The sequence below is a fragment of the Chanodichthys erythropterus genome, chromosome 8 (assembly GCF_024489055.1).
Source record: "Chanodichthys erythropterus isolate Z2021 chromosome 8, ASM2448905v1, whole genome shotgun sequence".
NCBI lineage: Eukaryota > Metazoa > Chordata > Actinopteri > Cypriniformes > Xenocyprididae > Chanodichthys > Chanodichthys erythropterus.
This window is the reverse complement of record NC_090228.1, coordinates 4,101,521-4,122,561: the sequence shown is the minus strand read 5'-3', so window position 1 is coordinate 4,122,561 and position 21,041 is coordinate 4,101,521. Positions and strand designations below refer to the sequence as shown.

Here is a 21,041-nt window from a genome sequence, read left to right as displayed (position 1 = left end):
AAAACTTAATTTTCAGAATTTGGTAAAAAAATCGAATTATAGTGTAGTATAATAATAATAAATATTATAATAAAATATATTTTGTATAGTAAAAGGGTTTAATAAGTCTTAAAAGTATATATAATATAATGTAGTTTTAAAAAAACCGTCTGCTGCTAAGTTTTAATTAGTATCTACTGGAAAAATTCGTTGTTATTATTACTACGCGTAACATGATGCGTAACGTGAACTGCATGTCCCATGGTGCTCTGCGCCGAGCGTCATCCCACCGTGAGTATCCGTTCGTGTGTCGCTTCTCTCTGTATTGGAAAAAAAGCACCGTGCGGTTCGCAGCTATGTCAGTCCAGGCTGTAGCAGCGAAAATGGCCGAGGTCGAATTAAAAGACGTGGCCGGTAAAGACTCTCTCCCCGCCATATCTCCGCTGACACCCAAGGCAGAGGAGAAGAAGAGTGAAAATTACTCTACTTCGTCACCAGCAGCAGCAGCAGCGGCCGCGGCGGGGGAGCCGAGCCCGGTGACCGCCGCTCCGAACCCCGTGAAGATGCCGCAGGCGTCCGCGATGAAGCGGCCGGACCCGCAGCAGAACGGCGGGGAGGCGTTTGTCAACTGCGACGGCACCGTGGCCGAGGCACCGCGAATGAAAAAGGTAACGTGAACTGTGATCAAGCTCGTTTCGTACCATTCATCCGCTGCTGTGTGTCATTGTGCGGCGATTATTCTGGCCTATCAGACCTTTACTAGCACCGTAACAGCTGTAAATTCACGTCCTTTTACCTCCCAGCTGTCAAAAGGATAATCGGTGACAGATCTACCGAGTGCCCTCACTGGGTTTTTGATCTGATCACGTTGATTTTGAGCGCGTGAGTGATTGTTTCTAATGATTGAAAGAGACCCGCAGTGCGCGTGTCGTGGCGCTGCATGCGTTTTATCCAGGGCAAAACATTCCGTTCCCAAACATACAATTGTGCATGAAACACTTTTGTAATAACTTAAAAAATTATTTATTTGCAAAAATTACGTAATGCTTTAGATAAGTAGTTGATGTAGAGCTTTCATGTTATTGTTTGATTGGACATTATTAAAGCAATACTTAATGTAAAATTATGTTTGTTATTACGAAGTGTTACCCAGATTTCTTTACTGAAGTCTGCTGTAGTCCCATTTGTGCTATGATCATTTGAGAAACTTGGATTTATCTTGTGTTTGTAGGTTGAGCATCTATGAACTGATTTTGCTCTGGTTTAAGGCTTTTTTTCGTTTGTTGCATCGACAGTTTTCTTTCCAGTGTTTCCTCTGTAAATGTTCGGCATGTAAATATAAAGGTCTAGTTTTGCTTTTCACTTTCATAAAGGTATTGTGTGAGTGTATGCAAATAAGTTTTGTGGCATTTGTTGAACTTAAGAAAACTTGAGCAAGGCCATTTAAGTGGTTGATGTTTGATTTTTCTGTTATGATTAGGTTGCTTTGTCCATGTGTCTTCATTGATCATGTGTCATTGGAAGCCCTGACATTTGACTTTCCGAAATAAAAGAAATGCAATTTCTGTTCCCTGTTCCAAATCTTTGTCAAATATAATGTGTAGGATACAGACGTAATCTTGCTTCAAGGGCTACTTTTTCTTCTCTGTAATTGCATTTTTTTAAAAGTGTGATATAACTTCAGAAATGTCAGTCTTTTATTATGTGTCAATGGGAATAACACCCTGCCGTGACTGTGACGCCTCCCTCTATCGTAAGCTTTGTGTGGCCAGAGATAGATTATGTTATTAGGGGAATTTGCCGGTTCACTCCACATCTTAGATTTGACTCTTATCTGCCTTGACCCTTCCTTGGAAGGACTTAAAGCAGACTGTTCTCTCTTAATGAATCTCTTATCTATAAAATAATATCTTCATTATCTTATCTTAGCTGAAAAAGTTCAAGGATAAAAGTATTTGATGCTGAATGAGCCATAACATGACATAGTAATGGAAAAATCGGGGTGTGGAATTGGGATTCCAATTCTGCGTATCGATTCCTAATTTCGAATCCAATTAGGTAAAAAAAAACAACATATATATCATTCACATTTATTCTAAGTCTTGTTGCAAAACATTTCATTGTAGCTGAATACCATGAACAAAATTCAACAGGCTAAAGAACACTTACACACGGAACTTTTGCCTATGGTTTAAAAATATCATAGCAAAAACAACTAGCCTAACTAATATAATGTTCAAGCATTATTAAAGACAACTGAACACTCCGTAATTAAAAAAGAACAAATAAAAAATTAGAAATTGCACAAATAAATACAACTTAATAAAGATACAATTGAAATGAACAGAGTTTTAAGATTTTCATGTATTCAAGTACACAAACTGTAATCAAATGGAAAATAACACTGCACTTTATGAATGATTTTTTTTATTTGTTTGTGTGCATTTGTCAGTTTGAGTGCAAAAAGACGAGGAAGAGAACACAGTTCAGTATCGTGAACCAGTATGAGAGGCGACTTTCTGTGTGCTCGTATTGGATGTGCGCGCAGCACAGAAAACTGCGTGCGCGTCTTCCTGCACTTGAATGGTTTAAAATCACATTAAAATGCGCACACAGGAACCAATAAGCAGAATCAAAATGTGCGTTTCTTATCGAATCACCGGTTCTTGGAAATTTGGAACTGGTTCTCGATACCCATTCCTAATTTTAAGTGCGCACTATGTCTGCTGAATATCAGCTGTGTTCTCAGCAGTATAACTCTGGACCTTTTCTGTGGACAGTGAGAGATTATGAACCATAGTGGGTTTAGATGATCTGAAGTGGGGTTGGTGACGTCCTAGAAGTTCTTTTAGCACAGACACTCTTATGCCACTCATTTATCCTGAAGGTGCTGGCGTGATGCTTTCAATGCACTGTGACTTAATCTGCCCAGAGAAAAACGTCTAGTCAATTTAACACTCATAAAGAATGCTTGCTGTTCCCCTGTAAATGTGCAGCATCACGCCACTTTAGCTTGTGTAAAGTGGCGAGAGGAGGGGGAGGGCAGTGACATGTCTCTCTAATCCATGCCTGTCCATGTCATTACATCACGTAGGTGCAAATGGCCTGTAGTTTGACTCAGGATTGTTGAGACCTCAGTTAAAATTCGCACAACTGGATTTGAGGGTGTTGAGGGAAAATGGGGTGCTAATAGACCTGTGTTTCCGTTCCGGCGGGTGTTACTCTGGCATAAGGCGTGAGCTTTGTGCATACCATGCACTGTTGGGACGTTATGTCACTAAGCTATGGTTCCCAGGATGCTTAGACCTAACAGGCTTATGACGTGACGCAGTTAAAGTGGGGGAAGCCCTGTACATGACTTTTATATATGGTACAAACTGGGGGAACGTTCCAGTCAGTTATATATAGGTGGTTTATTTATAGAATAGTGTTAGTTACAGATAATAATGTGCAATAGTGTAGCCTAAATAACGTTTGGGATATGATTCAGACTGATAAGATCAGGAAAACTTGTTTTTAGAGCAATATAAATATAGGCTATTTCCCAATTGACTTGTGATTTTTACAGAAAGTAGGCCTCATGTTTATCATATATAGCCTAGCGGTCAAGATGAGGCTTGTGGAGACCAGCTGCTGTTACTTTCTTCAGCTAAACAGTGTTGTTAATCAGAACTATTCATTGTTTTTGTTCATTGAAATAAAGCTAAAATAAAATATAAAGGTTACTCTTTATTTTAAGATGTCCTTGTACCAGAGTAATTATACATTTAAGTACTGAGTAAGATTAATTAACAACATGTACTTACTATAGGGTTAGCGATTCGTTTCACAACAGACTGGGCCATCTGACCAATCAGAGAGTTGGTTTCATGGAAAGGAAGGGTTTAAAGAGACTGAATCTTCAAATGAACCATTTTCAGACTCTTTGTGAAAAGAGGTGATATGCAATGTATGTCGTGAGAAAATTAAAGCTGAAAAACATTACAGTGACATCAATGTAAAATACAGTACCTACTGCTGTTAATATGAATCACACAACAAAAGAAAAACAGAAAATTACTCTTGATGCTGCTCTTGATTATTTGTGAAATCAACAGATGAAGGTCAGATCGGCATGCAGACACCAACACATTTTTATTTTTTTATACCTATAATGATGTTTACTCCTCCATTTTTCTTTTGGAAGGGTTTGGAATATTTTGCTTTGAAATCAGGGTCAAGGAGACCTGCAGTACATACTTTGATTTGGTCCGTGCCTCTGTTGCAGTTTGCTCTGTACCGGGTTCCTCATCGCTCACATGATGTGTGCTGAGATTTCAGCGAGCAGTTGACAGGAAAATATTTCTCACTATGGTGTGAAGTTTGGAGACTGTGATTAATGATGAGATGGAACCAGAGAGACTGACCTATACGTTGAACCTGCATGTGTTTATCTGCACTTGTAAGGGGATTCTTGTGTGAATGATAGCATGCCTCCAGGAAGGCCTGTGCCTGTTTATGCTACTTATTGTCTTATAAGCTTAAGAAAAAGGACCACACATGTGTGATTAAACAGAACTAGACGTGCTCTCAGGTAAGTGCTGTTTATGCTGTGGTCATATAGGCAGAAGCATTGAACTGCACGTTTTGTACTGAAGCAGCTTACTGATAGCAGTGCACTCACTGAATCATCTTCTCTTGCTCTCAAACACTCATCCATGACTTTGTGTCTTAGGCAGCAACCCTAATAGTGCACTTCAACCGGGACCAGCTAACACTTTAAAGGGCACAGCTGAGATTTTCTCTTTCCCTCAGGCTGGCCTAACCACACCGCAGCAGGATTTGTTCACCTGAAATCACCCAGAGTCTTCTCAAGTGCTTTAATGACTCTCTGTATTGCGGAGGCAACGGTGAGAGCGAGCCAGCCAAACAAACACAAATGTGCCAGCTCACCGCTGCTTCTGTCAGAAGGATGTGTGACAGACCTCTCTCTCCTGCTCTCTCCTGTTCTTTTTTTTGGGCATACCAGGGCTTGACGCTTGCCTTTTTCCTAAGGAGCACATGTGCTCCAGATTAAAAAAATTTAGAAGCACAAATAACAATGAAAATAGATCATATAATGTGTTTTTCCTTAATAAAGGGATACAAGGATACATTTTAAAGCAAAATGGTTGTAATTTATTAGAATACAAAAAGAAAGGTTTTTAATAGCGCGATTTCAAACTTTATTTTATATATATAATATATATATATTAGTATTTGCTAGTGTGTGTATGTATATATATATATATATATATATATATATATATATATATATATATATATATATATATATATATATATATATATATATATACTACATACTACATATATAATAGTGTATATATATACTATTTTATATATATATATATATATATATATATATATATAATATATATATATTATATATATAATATATATATATATATATATATAATATATATATATATATATATATATATTATATATATAATATATATATATATATATATTATATATATATATATATATAATATATAATATATACTAGCAAATACTAATACTAGCAAAATCCATATATTGAATGTTATAGTCACGATGAAATCTCGACAATTCCTGTTTTTATATTTAATATTGCCGTATTTATTATAAATGAATTATCCATGCACATCTTTTTTTTAAAGTGGAACTCAGTAAGATTTGCGAAGCTCCCCCTACAGTTTCCTTCGGTGAATCACACTGTCGTAAATACTCCAAGCGCAGCTCTGGACTACAACGACTACAATGCTCACCAGCGCAGTAGTTTTGTGTCCCTTTAAATGGAAATGAGCTGCTGCTCCCGGCCCCTTTTCCAGAAGAGGACAGAGCTTCAAGGGCTCATGCTCCGGCACAGCGGCAACAATAAAACGGGACAATCTCATGCTCTGAAAATGTCGTAACTTTGCAGATGTTGTTTATGCTCAAAAAGCAACATTACACACTAACTAAAGTAAAAAAAAAAAAAGAAAAGTGAAATCATAATCAACCAACCCTTTAAATAATATTTAGAAGTTTAATAATGACATGATTTATGGTTCCTGTTTTTCCATCCCCAAATTGAAGACCTCTTAAAATGACAATTGAGACATTTGTTATACCATTTTAGATATTTAAAACTTTTTATGACCTTTTAAGGACCTGTGGGGTATTTTTTTTTAATTTACACATGTGCTCCTAAATACATTATACAGTTTACACACACATTTTTAGTCATAGATGCGAATGAAGCCCTGCATAAAAGCATTTTGTTTTATTCCCTCAGACTGTGCATTTGGAGATGTGCTGCCATATGTTGCTTCTATTTCCCAGCAAACCTGTGTAAGAGATAGCAGTTTCTGCACCTTGGCTTGATAAGCCGATGGAGTGCAATCTGTGACTTGATTGTCATGCTTTTTCTCGAGTAAGCTTTATAATAGCATGGCTAGAAAATTCAAAATAGGCATCATGGTAGCAAATCTGTTGGAAGCAGCCAGCTGTTGTCGGATTGTAGGTCTCGCCGTATGAAGCGGGAACACCAGGTCCAGGCTGCGTACATAGCAGTTGGTTATTTATTCCCACTCTTTGCTCAACAGTATATGTTAAGCTTTGCTTTAGAGAGATTGTGAAATAAAATCCCGTAAGAACATTTTAATCTCATTGGTTTATACATTTGCTCACTGAATAAATTGAGATTTGCGGCGTTGTTGAACGAAGGAGTGAATTTGCATCAATTGTGCAAGTGAAAGATTAAACCACCAGTCAGGCGTTAGCCAGGAATGTGCTACTGAATGAATGAACAAAAGCTTCTCCATTGACAAAATTGGCCTTCCGTTCACAAGTGCAGCTCATTGATTTATAGTACTGCTGGAAGTTAAGTAGATGATTTCTGATGGTGCCCGTATTGGCCTGCTGTGCAAAGGGCCTCAGGTTTTTCATTTAGTTAACCATGGAATGGACACACAAGCTGGATCCACGGCTAAAGAATGTAGACCCCTGCACCAGCCCCTCACAAAGAACCTTCATTGTGTTCAAAAACTGCTGCATCACAAAAGACTCTCACAAAAGGGTAAGAAAAGCCACCCTCATCTCTCTTCCTTTTCCTTTCTATCAGCTCAAAAAATAAAATGAATAATCATCACCATCTGTGCTGTTCTGACGTCAGTTTTTGGGTTTAAACATTGAGTTTTTGAGTCATCCATTTATCCACTAGAGCAGGGGTTCTCAACTCTGGCCCTCAAGGTCCACTTTCCTGCAAGGTTTTGCTCCAGCCCTAATCAAACACACCTGAACAAGCTAATCAAGGTAGTAGAGTAGAAACTAGAAACTCTCCAGGAAAGTGGACCTCAAGGGCCAGAGTTGAGAACCCCTGCACTTGAACATTCAAAAGTGACATGTGAAGGCCAAGTATGGTAACCCAGAATTTGTCCTCTACATTTAACCCATCCAGTTAGTGCACATGTTAGGAGTAGTGAAAACACACTGCAAACTGTGTACACGCACACCCGGAGCAGTAGGCTGACATTTTATGTTTTTTTTTTTTGTTTTTTTTGCTGTGGTGCCCAGGAAGCGATTGGGGGTTAGATGCCTCGCTCAAAGGCACCTCAGTCATTTCCTGCCGGTATTGAAACTTGAACCCGTAAACTTCAGGTTACCAGGCTGATTCTCTAACCATTAGGCCACGACTGCCTGACTCTTTGGACCCATGCAACTTTTACATTTTTGTCAATTCTTGAAATTGGCCAAGAGATGAATCAATGATGTTTTCATCCTCTGTTGGACAAATGACTTGCATTGTGCAGGTCAGAGTTTATTTAAATTATCACATGCATCAGAAAACTTCTTTCCGTAAACTTGAGTTTCTCACATTTGTGTGTATATAAATTGAAGTCAAAGGGGACCTATTATGCCTCTTTTTACAAGATGTAAAATAAGTCTCTGGTATCCCCAACGTGTGTCTGTGAAGTTTCAGCTCAAAATACCCCACAGATCATTTATTATAGCTTGTCAAATTTGCCCCTATTTGGGTGTGAGCAAAAACACACAATTTTTGTGTGTCCCTTTAAATGCAAATGAGCTGCTTTTCCTGGCCCCCTTTCCAGAAGAGGGCAGAGCTTCAAGGGCTCATGCTCTGGCATAGCGGCAACAACAAAACAGGACAATCTCACGCTCTGAAAATGTCAGAAACTGTCAGTAGCGGTGTTCGGCCTTATGTTTCAAAATCAACCTTTGTGAAAATCCAATGTTGAAAAGACCTTCTTTGTGAAGCAGTCTGGCTCAAATATATAAGACTTTACCGATTTTCTTCGGGACATTTCCTTTGAAAATGAAATTTAACCGCAATGTCCTCAGTGACTCAGATGGCAGAAGTCTATGGAGACTCTTATGTTCATTGGTACATCCCAAAACACAACACTTGTTGTAATGCCTCTTAGGCACAGACATTTACAGCTGCTACAGCGAAGATACAGAAATGGCAGACTCTGTGCTGCTTACTCAGGGCTGTGTCTATGCTAATAGGGCAGACCATCACTGGCTGTGGGTGGGGCTTCTGAATCAGCTTGTTTGAGACTGCTATTGATTTATGGGCATTATAAAAAGTGAGTGATTGGATTTTTACCAATATATGCAGGTTTTTCTCACACACAACGGACACACATTGGTGTATAATAGGTCCCCGTTAATGGATTACAAAGTCTTTGATGACTATTGCGCCGACAGATGGTTCCCTCTCTTAATATTTAAAATGTGAGCCAGAAATGAGAAGAACCTAAAAATGAACTTTATGGCATAGTGTAATGTTCTTAATTACATATTTGGTTGAGTGAAATATCTATTTGCAGCAGTCTGTCCACACAAACCTACAATTTCAGCATACCCTAGACTTTCTTTGTAGTGGGTATGTATTCTTAAATTGCAGCCCATCGTTTTTCTTTCGGACCACAAGCACCTCTGCAGATCAAAGTAGTAGAGGCCAGTTACTGCATTTAATGCCTCTGATCTTGTACAGGGTTGAAAATATTTTAGTGTTGCTGTGGCTTGTTACTCCTCTTTAAGGAGTTCTCACATTGTGTTACAGAACATCTCTGAACAGAAAGTTCAGGACAGGGCGGTCAGTCTGATTGCACAGTGTTTTGAGCAAAGCATTTCATCACCAGAAGAGTGTGTGGCTTCATTGACTTGAATCGGCCAATGACCTAGAACATTAGCTTCTGAGCTGAATTTGTGGGTCGATTGATTAATTGATTTGTTGATTCACTTTGTTAGACTTTCAATGAATGTCAAAGCACATGATGTCATCCTTTCCCATACCCTCTCTCCATTCCATAGGAAATGTGACAGAGGTGCAATGCATCATGGGAAAAACTGCAATGAGATTTCTAGACTCGGTGTACAGGTAACGAGCTTAAGGCTACTAATGCTAAACCATGACATTTGGTTCTCCTCATGCCAATTACTGCATCATTACTGTTTTTTTGCTTGTGAAATGCTAGTGGTTGTAGTTACCCAAGACACATAATTGGTGCATGTACTACTCATATGCCAGAGTCGATAAATCAGTGCAGCAGGGCATCGCTTTCCTAGTATTTCTGCTTGAGGGTCTTGTTGCGCTTTCACGCTTGGGCCCCAATAGCTCCATTGGCCAATATAAAACTGAATGAAGTTCTTCCTCTTCTGCATCACTGCAGATTAGATGTGTTCTTCCTCTTCTTAGAGGATGAGATTAGATAATGCAGTGGATGGATCTGAATGGAATGCATGCTTGCGTAAACATTTATGACGAATAGAAGCACGTCTGTTGCATATGTCTCAGTGCTTTTTTGTGTTTGTTTTTTTTTTGTTTTTTTTGTTACTTTTGTTACTTTTGTTGTTGCTATATTTGACTTGAGAGAGGAGAATGATGCCTTCTTAGGGTTGTTTTGCTCTCTTTGAAGGCTGTCTTTCTGAATTAGGAAGTGGTAACTGGTTTGAGTACTAAAATCCTTGTCATTTTCTTCTCCCTCTCATGCTGAACTGCTGTTTATTCCTCTCGTGGAGCAGCAGGAATGATTGAGCGTAAGACACATTGATGATCCTAAAAAGGCCGCCACCATCTGCTCTCAAGCCAAAATTAGCAAGGCGGAGGCCCTGGTACACTGAGAGCTTTGGCTGAATATGTTTAATAGAGGCTATAGTATTGGCTATATTCACTATTAGGCTACAATTATTACTTGTTTCATCCTAAAATTACTTTAAAATGGTCCCTAAATGTATCCTGATCATAAAGCCTTTGAACATTCCCTTTTTTGTAAAGTATCTCAATTATCATGTGTTATGCCTATTATTCAATTTCCTCATGGAAAAAGTTGCTTTGTGTAATTTGGCCCTGGCTATTACATCTCTTTTGATAAAAGCAATTTCCATATAAGTGTTTCTTATATCTTATCACGTTGTTGATGGCATAAATTCCATTAACCATTTTAATTCCTTATAATATTGCTATATAATGCATAGCAAGTAAGTCTTGGAACATAGTTTTTCCTGCACCTGCTGAAGTTAATGATGCACATGATTTCAGATAAGTTTAACAGGATCAGTGGAATATTTAACAAGCTCAGAGTGGATTTATGCGTCTGTGTTTGTGGTCACCAAACGGTTTCCCTCTATCGGTCGGAGTTAAGGCAGATGGGTGGTGTTTGCTAGGGGACCTTTATTTATTGAATTCATGGTTGTTGGTGAGGAGAGAAGACAGGCAGATGTTATCTCAACAATAAATTGCTTTTTTCTTTGTCTTGCTGTTTATAAATGCATAACAGATGACAATAAGATAATAGTGTGTATAGTTAAATATCATGTTATACATTCTGTGTTTGCCCCACAAGGCTATACTTCTGCATCATTATCAAATTCACTGATAACAGATAATGTGTGCCACTGAAAACCCAAACATACATTACTCAGCTTTTAGCAAGGAGGTCTACAATGCCTGGAGAAAGGTAGTATTCCCATTCATTTCAATGGCAGCTGCTTGGCTGAAGCAGACACTCCTGGAAGGATTTTATTTGAAATCTGCCATTCTTGCTCTTGGCATCTGAAAACTTTAATACTATAATATAGAGAATTATGTTGCTTTGAAAATATTTTCTCAGAGTAGTATATGCACATTTTGAATTTGCATTGGATTAACATGTTTTAAACAGACGGTGATGTTTATTAATGAACAGCTGAGGCTAGACATTCAGTTTCCAGTTGTTTTGCAGGTCTCTCATAGAGCCTTGGAGGTGACATGATTTTTACAGTAAATAACAGCTGCTTACCTTTTAGATATTTTAGATTTTTTTAGGATTTAAATTTCTTCTATAGATAAACATGAATTTAAGGCTGGCAAATGAAGTGAATGCAACAATTGCTTAGTAAATGAAACACAAATATCTAATTTTAGATCTGCCCCTTTCCTTGCCTCTAGAGCCCACAGCAGTGAAGAAATTTTTTTTTTTTTGTCATTTCAGAATATTATTCACGATTTTCTTCTTTTGCCTCATCTCTTCAAAATAAGCACACTCTGAAAGAACATGTTAGCAGTCTGCGTTAAACCCAAATATGAAGAGAACATCGCACTCACTCTCTCTGTTTGTGCTTAGTCAGAAGAACACCATCTGGCACATAAATAGAAGCCTTTTATCCAAGGACCTCTAGACAATCATTGCCGCTCGTCACTGCCCATGAAACAGGGAAATTTCCAGAGTGGGCTTGCGGGAACAGGTTCATACTGGTGGGAGAACACTCAGAGAGAGCGACTGCTTCAATTAAAGTCCAAAGGATCATTTATGTTGGCTGTGTCTGAATACGAGCCCTTCAAGTGGCCAACCCGTGCTTTTGATATGATCTCTTTTCATGATCTACTTTGGTGTTCAGGTAGACAGTCTAATTTACACATCAGTTTGCAATACCAAAGCATATTTACACTAGGCATTGTTCATAATTGTTATATAAAATGTAAAATCTGCGATGACGTAGTCAAAACATCCGGTAGTTTGGGTTTTCCTGGAAATGCCTGACTCGCTGGACCTCTGCTTCTTGTAAATACTACCATGTATTTTGCACGTTGTTTTTTTGAAAGACATCAATGTCGTGATAATCAAATGTGTTTTTAAAAAATGGATAGATTGTAAGGTAATAATTATTTATTCAGTGAAGTGATGTGCATGAGAGTGTTATGTCGATGTTTATAGTTCTGATATTCCAACCCACAGTTTTTCATGGACGTGATGATAACGTGTAAGGGGTGAACTATGTTTGATTTTTGGGTAATTATAAAATATGCTGGAGGCGTTTGAAATGCTTTTGCGTAATTCATTATACTAATTTTATGGAATTAAGTTTAATTTGTGGCTTAAATAAATTACGTTAATCAGTGACTGACATGTTTGGCTTGTCAAAAATGTTACATTCAGCTAACTTGATTTTGAAAATCCAGTTAATTTGTTTACCAGCAAAGGAGTGGTTTTGATGCACACAGTTGATATAACAAAAATCTTTTTTTTTTTTTTTTAAACCCTTGGAATTGCAGATCCTGTTGTGAGTAATAGTGAAAAATCACTTTTATGACATTTTCCAGTTATTTACCATAGCATGAAAATAATTATCAACTTATCATCAGTATCTGTCAGAATTGCAATATCCGTGCATGTTTAGTGCCTGCACCATTCCCAGTTTCAAAAGTTAAACATTTTTAATGAATTGAGAATATGTTCTGTGTTTTGGACCACACCTTTTATAGGGTTTTTATTACCATAGCATGTCTGTAAGGGTGTGTTCACTGCAGCCACATTTTTGGGTTTGCAATTACAACTTTCACTGTGAGTCTTATAAGAACCTACTCTATAGCAGAGGGCATGAGAACGACACATCATGTAGGCTGGTATCGACATTTCTGCATTTCTTTATTTTTTTTCCTCTCCTCTACTACATTTGAATCTCCATATCCAGAGGCATTTGTCTCAGGAATCTTTGTTAATAGTAGGATGTGGTATCGAATGGCTCCTCCAGAAATCATCTGAATTTGGCCATGGGGTATCTGACCGCCCCCTAACCCTTTTGCAGCTGAGCTCCTTGCGTAGGTGGATTGCTTTTATACATTCACAGAACAAGTGCAGAGTATGAAGACATTTATTAGACAGAATGAACCCCTCTTTATCCATTTGATGTGATAAAACCATGTTTTTTTTTTTTTTTTGTGTTTTAGCCTTGAACATTACAGGAGGTAGAGCAAGAAACAATTTATGAAGAGGTAGACAGTTGTATTTCCATCACAATCCTTTACATTGACTTCTGTTTACCGATACTGACAAAGTTTGAACAGACCCTTCAACTAAGGTTAACCTCTGTGCTTCAGAGTGGAAAAATCCACATAAAGTTTAGATGCTTTGCACTGCTTGAGTGCTTTTCAACACTTCATTGTAAGAAAAGGTCAAACTCCTTGCCAAGCCCAGTGATATATTGCCCTTGTACGAAAACAATCCTATTATTTTGTGGCTGAAGGATACGAAGAAAAAAAGGAAGGGCTGAATTTCAAGAAATGGTAATCAAATCTGTCAGGTACGTTACGTGTTGGACGCCGAACACTTGAGCGCACATGTCCCACAATGTGATTCGTCATCCGAGCAGGAAGCAAATTACCTGTCACACCTTTCAGTGTTCTTTGCCACACGGTTGCTAGTGTTGGATCGTCTCTTTGAAATGTTCTTGAATTATGGATAGTCTCTGTGTACCTTCTGTTAAGGCAGTGTATTAAATTAAAGTGGACACATTGTGCCCTTTTACAAAGTCTTAATTTTGTCTTTGGGCTCTACTTGAACAGGTGTTCATGCCTGAATGTTCAAAAAACACCTTATTTTTCACACATTTTACATTGTTGCAGCACCTCTCTTTCCAGTCTGTCAGTAACGCTCTGGGCTGCATTTCTCAAAAGCATTGTAAGTAGATGGTAGAACCATTTGCACCACTCTCTACAATCAACTTAGCTCACAATGCTTTTGAGAAATGCAATTAGTTCCTGTCCCTATGAAGCACCTCCTTCTGAAAAGTACAGTGTGCTCTGATTGATTGGCTGGACCAGTGTGTTTTGATTGGTCAAGTGCTTTGAGTGCGTTTGGGGAAATGTCACGCCTTTTACCATAACCGCGAGTTTCAACACACTAAAAACTAACTCAACCAGGCCCCGCTCCTTTTTTGTGTATGTCTTGGGTGGAAATTATTTAAATGAGGAATATTGTGGTGTGTTCGTTCCTGGACAGTGCAGTTCAGAAACAGTGCTCACTGATATAGATAGAAAGAAAAGTTGAAAATGTAGAAAAAGCGTAATAGGAAACCTTTACATTTAAAACATTTTGGTGGAAGAACATTCCCAAGTGGCTATAATTCTCAACTTGCCTGGAGCTAATTTGTCTGATTTATTATTTGAGTCATGTGAACGTTCGTCGCAAAAGCTCTTTCTCGGGTTAAGTGTCCTGAGATGATCCTCGGTGTCTGTTGCACAAGGCTCTCTCATTTCTGGTGGCGTCATTAGTCAGAGCGGGCCGCCGTGTTGTATCACGTTACCCATGATACCCTTCATACTCCAAACCCTGTCTGGGAGTCACTTTATGGCTTGTAAAGTTTGTGGCTTAGGAGTGAATATGTGAGGATGAAGACTGTGTATGAAGTGAGAAAGCACAGAGCTGCAGATCCGTGTTTGTCACAGCAAAGGTATTAGGCTGGAAACAATTGAAGCAGTATATACAAAGAACTAGTGACTTAAAGGATTAGTTCACATCAGAGTTACAAATTTCCTGATAATTTACTCACCCCCATGTCATCCAAGATGTTTGTCTTTCTTTTTTCAGTCGACGCATCATGTGTGACCTTTCAGACATGATTACGTAATGCATGGAGCATCGCTAGTGCAAGATGAGCAATTGTGGTTAAAAACTATATACATTATTATTTTTATTTATTTTTTTAATTATTTTTATTTATTATAATTTCGCTATATAAAACCGTTATTCCTCATCTGGGATCATGTAGAGCCCTTTGAAGCTGCATTGAAACTGCAATTTGGACCTTCAACCTGTTGAACCCTGTTGAAGTCCACTATATGGAGAAAAATCCTAGAATGTTTCCATCAAAAACCTTAATTACTTTTCAGCTGAAGAAGGAAAGACATGAACATCTTGGATGACATGGGGGTGAGTAAATTATCTGAAAATTTTAATTCTGAACTGAACTAATCCTTTAAGTTCTTAAGATCTTTGTTCTTTTATGATGCAGTTGTGCATGACAGCAACAAATGTTAGTTAACAACACATTGTAATAAAGAGCCATATTTATTGACATTTGTATGTATGAATGGAAAAATTAACATTTTTAATCATATTTTACCAACCTGGAATGCAATTTTTCGAGTTGAAATAAGAGATGCTGAAGTTTGTAATGTTGACAAAATAAATTTTGCTGAAATAAAATTCAGCAACACACTTTTTATTACTACATTTATGCATTCGGCAGGCACTTAGCAAAAGCAGTTTTAATTGCATTCACATCTTTCAGTTCATGCATGTTATATTATTGCATTATATTGTTACATTTTTCAATTCATGCATGTTCTATTATGTTCTATTTTGTTATATGGAGTTATATTGTTCAGGCTGCAGCACTCAACAAAACACAAGGCAAAAAAACTGACTTGTGAATCTCTGTACACACATCTTTCCACAGAGAACAAATTTAATGATTCTCCAGAGATGTTCAGGACCACAGGCTGACGTTGCTGCCGCCCTGTAATGAAAAGCTCAGGGGGTGAGAAGGGAAAAAAAGGTTGTTTTTTTTTTCCTCCGGAAAGCTATAACTCATTGCTGTCTTCTGCAGAAAAATCTTTCAATTTTCGATTTTTGACACTCAAGTGACTCCATTATTGTATGCTCGGGAGTGAAGTATGTCTGGGTGGCTGGTTTACCTTTTTTTGCTGTTTGGCCTAGTCAGAGCACTACAGTTTTTGTATGGTTCGTCAGTTGTCTTTTGGAGGAAATGTTTATCTTATCCTGTACAATTATTCTCCACTCAGACCTCAAGTCTATCTTACATCGGTTCTGACATCCCTGGTGATAAACGTCCTTGTTCCGTACTGTGATTATGTAAGAATGTGTGTGCATGTGCAACCTTTTGTCCCGGAGTGAATTCTAGACTATCATATCTCATGAAATTTCCATTACAAGTGTCCTTGTTTATTGTCTCTGAGCTCGGCATGACGATAGGAGACTTTTGAAACGTTGCTTGCTGGAGTTTGCACCTCTACCCTGCGGAGAGTTCCGTGTTCAAACTACACTAACTGTATAATTAATGTATGCCTAAACTCTTATTCTCTTCTGCATACCTTTTGCCTGTAAAAATACCGTTGCTAAGTTGCTATGTTGCTAAGTAAATGAAAGCATTGCAAAATTCTTCTTTTGAGTGTGCCACCATTATGCCAATGCAATTACCAGCTTGTACCACAGCAGTCTAAATAAACAATTCCCCTGGCACCCCATCCATGGCTTTCATCACTGTGACTGGAATCTAAAAGGGTCACTGCAGGGTCATGGATGAGCCGGCTTCTGTTTTGGCTCCTTTTCTGCGTCCACACTTATTTAGGACTGGAACTGAAGATGTAAGCCATTGCTGCATGTCGGTTTGCATTTATTATTTGCTTCAAAATTAGCACACATCTATAATGTATGGAGCAGTAAGATAACACGGATGTTGGGGAGATGATTATACCATGAGTGTTTGATATCTGCTACATGCTGTTTCACTTTGTGATGCATGGTAATATGGAAGGAAACTCTCAAAGAAATCAGAACAGAAGTGGTCGAAAGTGGACAAAAAAGACGGATTAAAACACCAGATTTAAATGGGAATGTGTCTCCCTCGTCTACTTGTGATCCCATTGACCAAAATGCATCTTAATTACAGGGCCTTAGTCAAAAGTCTTTTTTCTTTTTTTTCTTTTTTTTGTAATGTTTGCATTTTCTTATGATGGATGCTTAATGTTGTCTTGGCAGGCAACTCACTGGGGTTTAGAACAGAGCCACATTCTAATGATTATCCTCAAGTAACATTAGAAAAGTGATTCAGCGTTTCAACAAACGAGCGGTGAAGTCATCAGCACCCTGCAGCACGGCTGTGTTTGCGTTCATTGCGGAAGCTCTCACTGTGAAAAACAGGCTAGAGCTGGACTATGAACACTTGGACATCCGTTCACAGGAAACATGACCGTTTTCCCCGCTCTGATCTTTAATCATCAGCTCTCAGCAGTGTCACTGAAATGTACCGTTAACGTGATTCGAATGTCTCTTTTTCCTCCAGTTCTTTCTCTCTTTCTTACATAAGTGATCTCTTTTCATGGAAGTGCTGCTCATGTGGCCTGAATCTCTCCTCCGGTAACATACGGCCTTTGTGTCATTCTCAGAAATTGAGCTTTTTTGCCTCCTGTTTAATACATAAATCCATTCATATTACCTCTAAAAGATTAAAATACCTCTTTTACTTTTGGCAAAATGTTCAGCGTCAATTTTAAAAGAGGACATAATGGCACAAAGTGCTTTGTTTCAGAATATGATTATCCTAGTGTCTTTTTGTTTGGATGATGAGCTTTTCCTATTGCATACATTTTGTTTTTGCTTTTCTTAGATATCCATGAAACCCAAGGACTTTACATTTTATTTTGTTCTTTAAATATACTAGCTGCCTTTACAGTGATCTTAGACTGTGCAGATATTGTCTAATTAGGAACAAGCATAATGCAAAACCACAGATCATTTACTGAATTTGTACTTAAGCGACGGTATAATGCAAAGCAAGTTGTGACATGAGGTGCTGCACCAAGCATAAACATAAACCAAAGCATCTTCTATGCACATCTTTTCTTTCAGTTCAACTACATAACTAATCTTGTTAGGTTAGTTAACATTGACATGTTTATAGCAAGCTGCTTGAATAACATCACATTTGGTTTAATGCCACAAATACTTAAGTTTGTACAACAGGACCGCATATTTGCAACACTTTGACCAAGCATTTGTATCTGTATTTGCATACTTGTAGTGTGTTTCTGGACTTGTAATGTACAGTATGGACATTTACATTTATGGATTTGGTATGCACTTTTATCGGAAGAACATTGCTTTGGCTCTGTGTGAGTGTATGGATGAATATGGTTATCCTGCTGTTCATAAAACATTCACTACTAGACTTAAGAGATATAACCAGTTTTGATGAAAGGATCTCAAGCTGACTAGCTGATTACTTTGCTGTAGCTAAACTTATTGATAGGCACAATACTTCCTTGAAAATAAATTCCAGCACAGTGCTACAACAACCATAATGAAATAGAATAGATAATGCTTTGCTTTACAATAAACTGATATGGCAATTTATCTGTTCAATAAAATTCCTTAATCACCTTTTGAGTAGTAAAAACGTCCATCTCCGTGTCGCTTTTACAACATTTCAAATCCCTCAGTTCTTGCCATCTCTGAAAAGCCAAGCCAATGTTGATTCTTGTTTTATTACAAGCTCTGTTGCATTCTCTTTTTTTCCCCCAGCAGACTCTCCTCTGTTTCGGCGTTTATTTAAAACGGGTGATTCCCCGTAGATTGGAGATTCTACAATATAAACACTTATAATAGGATTACCATAGTTAATCAGATAAAAATATGTTTTGGAAGAAGGATTGATGTATGGACTCATTGTTTGATTTTAGTTCAAAAAGATACATAGTTTACCATTAAATAACATTCAAGGTACACATTTTATCACTTCTTGCTTTCCCTGGGAATCAAACACCTGACCATGACATTGCTAGTGTCAAAAGCTACTGTTTGAGCTTCATTAAGTCTTTAAGTGTATTTAAGCCATTCTGTTGTGCACCTTTTTTCATCACCAGAGAGCACCAACCAACAAAAGACTGATAATTGTTCTCAAATATTTGACTTTCTAAACTCCCTAGATAAAGCAATGTGTGATCCAGGTCTGTGGGAAAGGTATGAAGTCATACTGGGAAGATGTTTTCAAACCACACTTGTAATACAGTTCACAAAGAAAGAGCGAGGCAAGTGTCATGATTAGGTACTCATGCGGTACGGAGCAGATGTTTTCCGTTTATAATTGGAGCATCCGTTGTCCAACTGAACTAAGAGGTTTTTATTTCTATAAAAAACAAAAAACAAAATGACAGTCGGGGCTGTGCTATGGTGGACAAGTAATGTCTATTGCCTCTGTTTTCATGAGTGGACTATCATAAAACATCTATCAGCAATTTGTCTGCTTTACAATGTTGAAGTTTTTGTAAAGTCTTGGCATATTTTATTTGTTAGAGGCCGACAGTTGATAATCAACAAGCTAAACTTATGTCCGTGACGCTGATGTTAGCCATAAAGGTGAGGTTAAAGAACTCAAAACATGCCAGAGTAATTGTCCCTCCAGTACATCTGATCTTTCCCAACCTGGTCATATATTTTGTGACCAGGAAAACACAAAGAGCCCTTTGTCAAGGCCAGTGGTGGCGGTGTATGAGTGTATGTGTCCTTGGCATATTCCTTTATCTTGAGCATTAGATGCAGTAATCGCCTCCCAAACCACCACCCCTAAAATCCTCCACAAACACACACACACACACACACACACACACACACATGCACATTTTGCCAACTCTGACCAGAATTGTTCCAGCCTCTAAACAATTAACAATTAAAAGAGAGATGCACAAAACCCCCCAAAGGGAAACAGTCTAGCATTGTGCTACAAAGGCCATGGAATCAGTTCAGACTGGCCACGTGTAAAGCTGGTATAAAAGTCCACTTCCTTTGTGCCAGCCCCTTCCCTTTAGCACTCTGTTTCTTTCTGTTGCTTTTCTCTTCCCTTACTGCCATGCTGAAGAAAAAGAAGGATGGCGAGATCTCCGAGCACTCAGTTAAGAAGGTAAGAGGGGAGAAAGCGAGGGTGGTCTTCAGGCTTTCCTGGGGGCTGTAAGCTTAACCTTCTGTAATAAAAAAAACGTCCCGATCCATCTGTGTGCTCAGCGTGGATTAGCAGGGGGGCAGAGTGTGTCTTCTGTCGAGGAAAGCGACAGGGGGTCCAACACAATCTCTTCTCAGCATTGCTGACCCCTGTTAGACTTTCTGCTGCAAATGCAAATTCAGACCGCTTTCAGACCTGGCTCATTTTTTTTTAGAACATGGTGCGTTTTCTCTCTTAGTTCGGTTTGTTTAGGCCAGGGGTGTCCAATACTGCTACTGGACGGCCACTTTCCTGCTGCGTTTACCTCCAACACACCTGCCTCAAAGTTTCTTGTGATCCTGAAGACTAGGGCTGCCCTCTAATAGTCGACTAAATGTTAATTGACTAGAAGAGGCTTAGTCAACCAAAATTATATTAGTTGGTTAGTCGCAGAAAAAAAATACTGCACAGGAAGTGGCAAAGTCACTCAGTCCGTGAGGGATAGATCGCAGGAAATTCAAACATTCGCCTATCATCCTTCGACCTCAAATATGGCTTATCATTTGAAACATGTAAGTAGTAGCAACTTTACATGGCTGCTTAATGGTAACCTAGATAAATGTGTGATATTATATGCGCTATTATATATCCAAGTGTTCATACGAAGTGTGGAAGGCAGCTAAAGCATATAGCGTATCACACGACATGGAGGCGCCAGCGCAATCACTTGCATTTTTTTAGCGAAAAATATTTTTGTCATACAGATAAGAGTAATACATCATTCCTAACTGTAAAGGGTCTCCTTTTATTTGTGTACACTCACAATAACAATAAAACGTTGTTCTTTTGTAAAATTTTCTTTCTGCTGTCTGTCTCCCTGAATAGCAGTGCGTCACAAAAATGAACCGAAACTCAGCACTACTTGCCTCACAGATATGAGAAATATATCTATGGAAAGCTTGAAACATCTACTTTTAAACAGCGATCAAGTTCAAAATTGAGTTCTCTTTTGTGTTTTCTTGTGCTTGAATAGTTTGATTGCTTGAATGTTTAAACTG

General features: G+C 38.3%; 1 protein-coding gene across 3 annotated transcripts in view; it reads left to right on the top strand.

The window, feature by feature from the left end:
• The first annotated feature begins 200 nt into the window (after positions 1–200).
• The window catches only part of ahcyl2b (adenosylhomocysteinase like 2b), a 35,270-nt gene continuing 14,429 nt past the window's right edge, over positions 201–21,041 (top strand). Inside the window, exon 1 of one of the 3 annotated variants that reach the window (XM_067391495.1) lies at positions 201–647. In XM_067391495.1, coding sequence (XP_067247596.1) covers positions 213–647 — 435 coding nt within the window. In that variant the 5' untranslated portion in view covers positions 201–212. Of the gene's footprint in view, positions 648–11,733; positions 11,887–19,305; positions 19,966–21,041 lie in introns of those variants that run through there. The other 2 variants (XM_067391497.1, XM_067391496.1) reach the window with 2 other exon arrangements.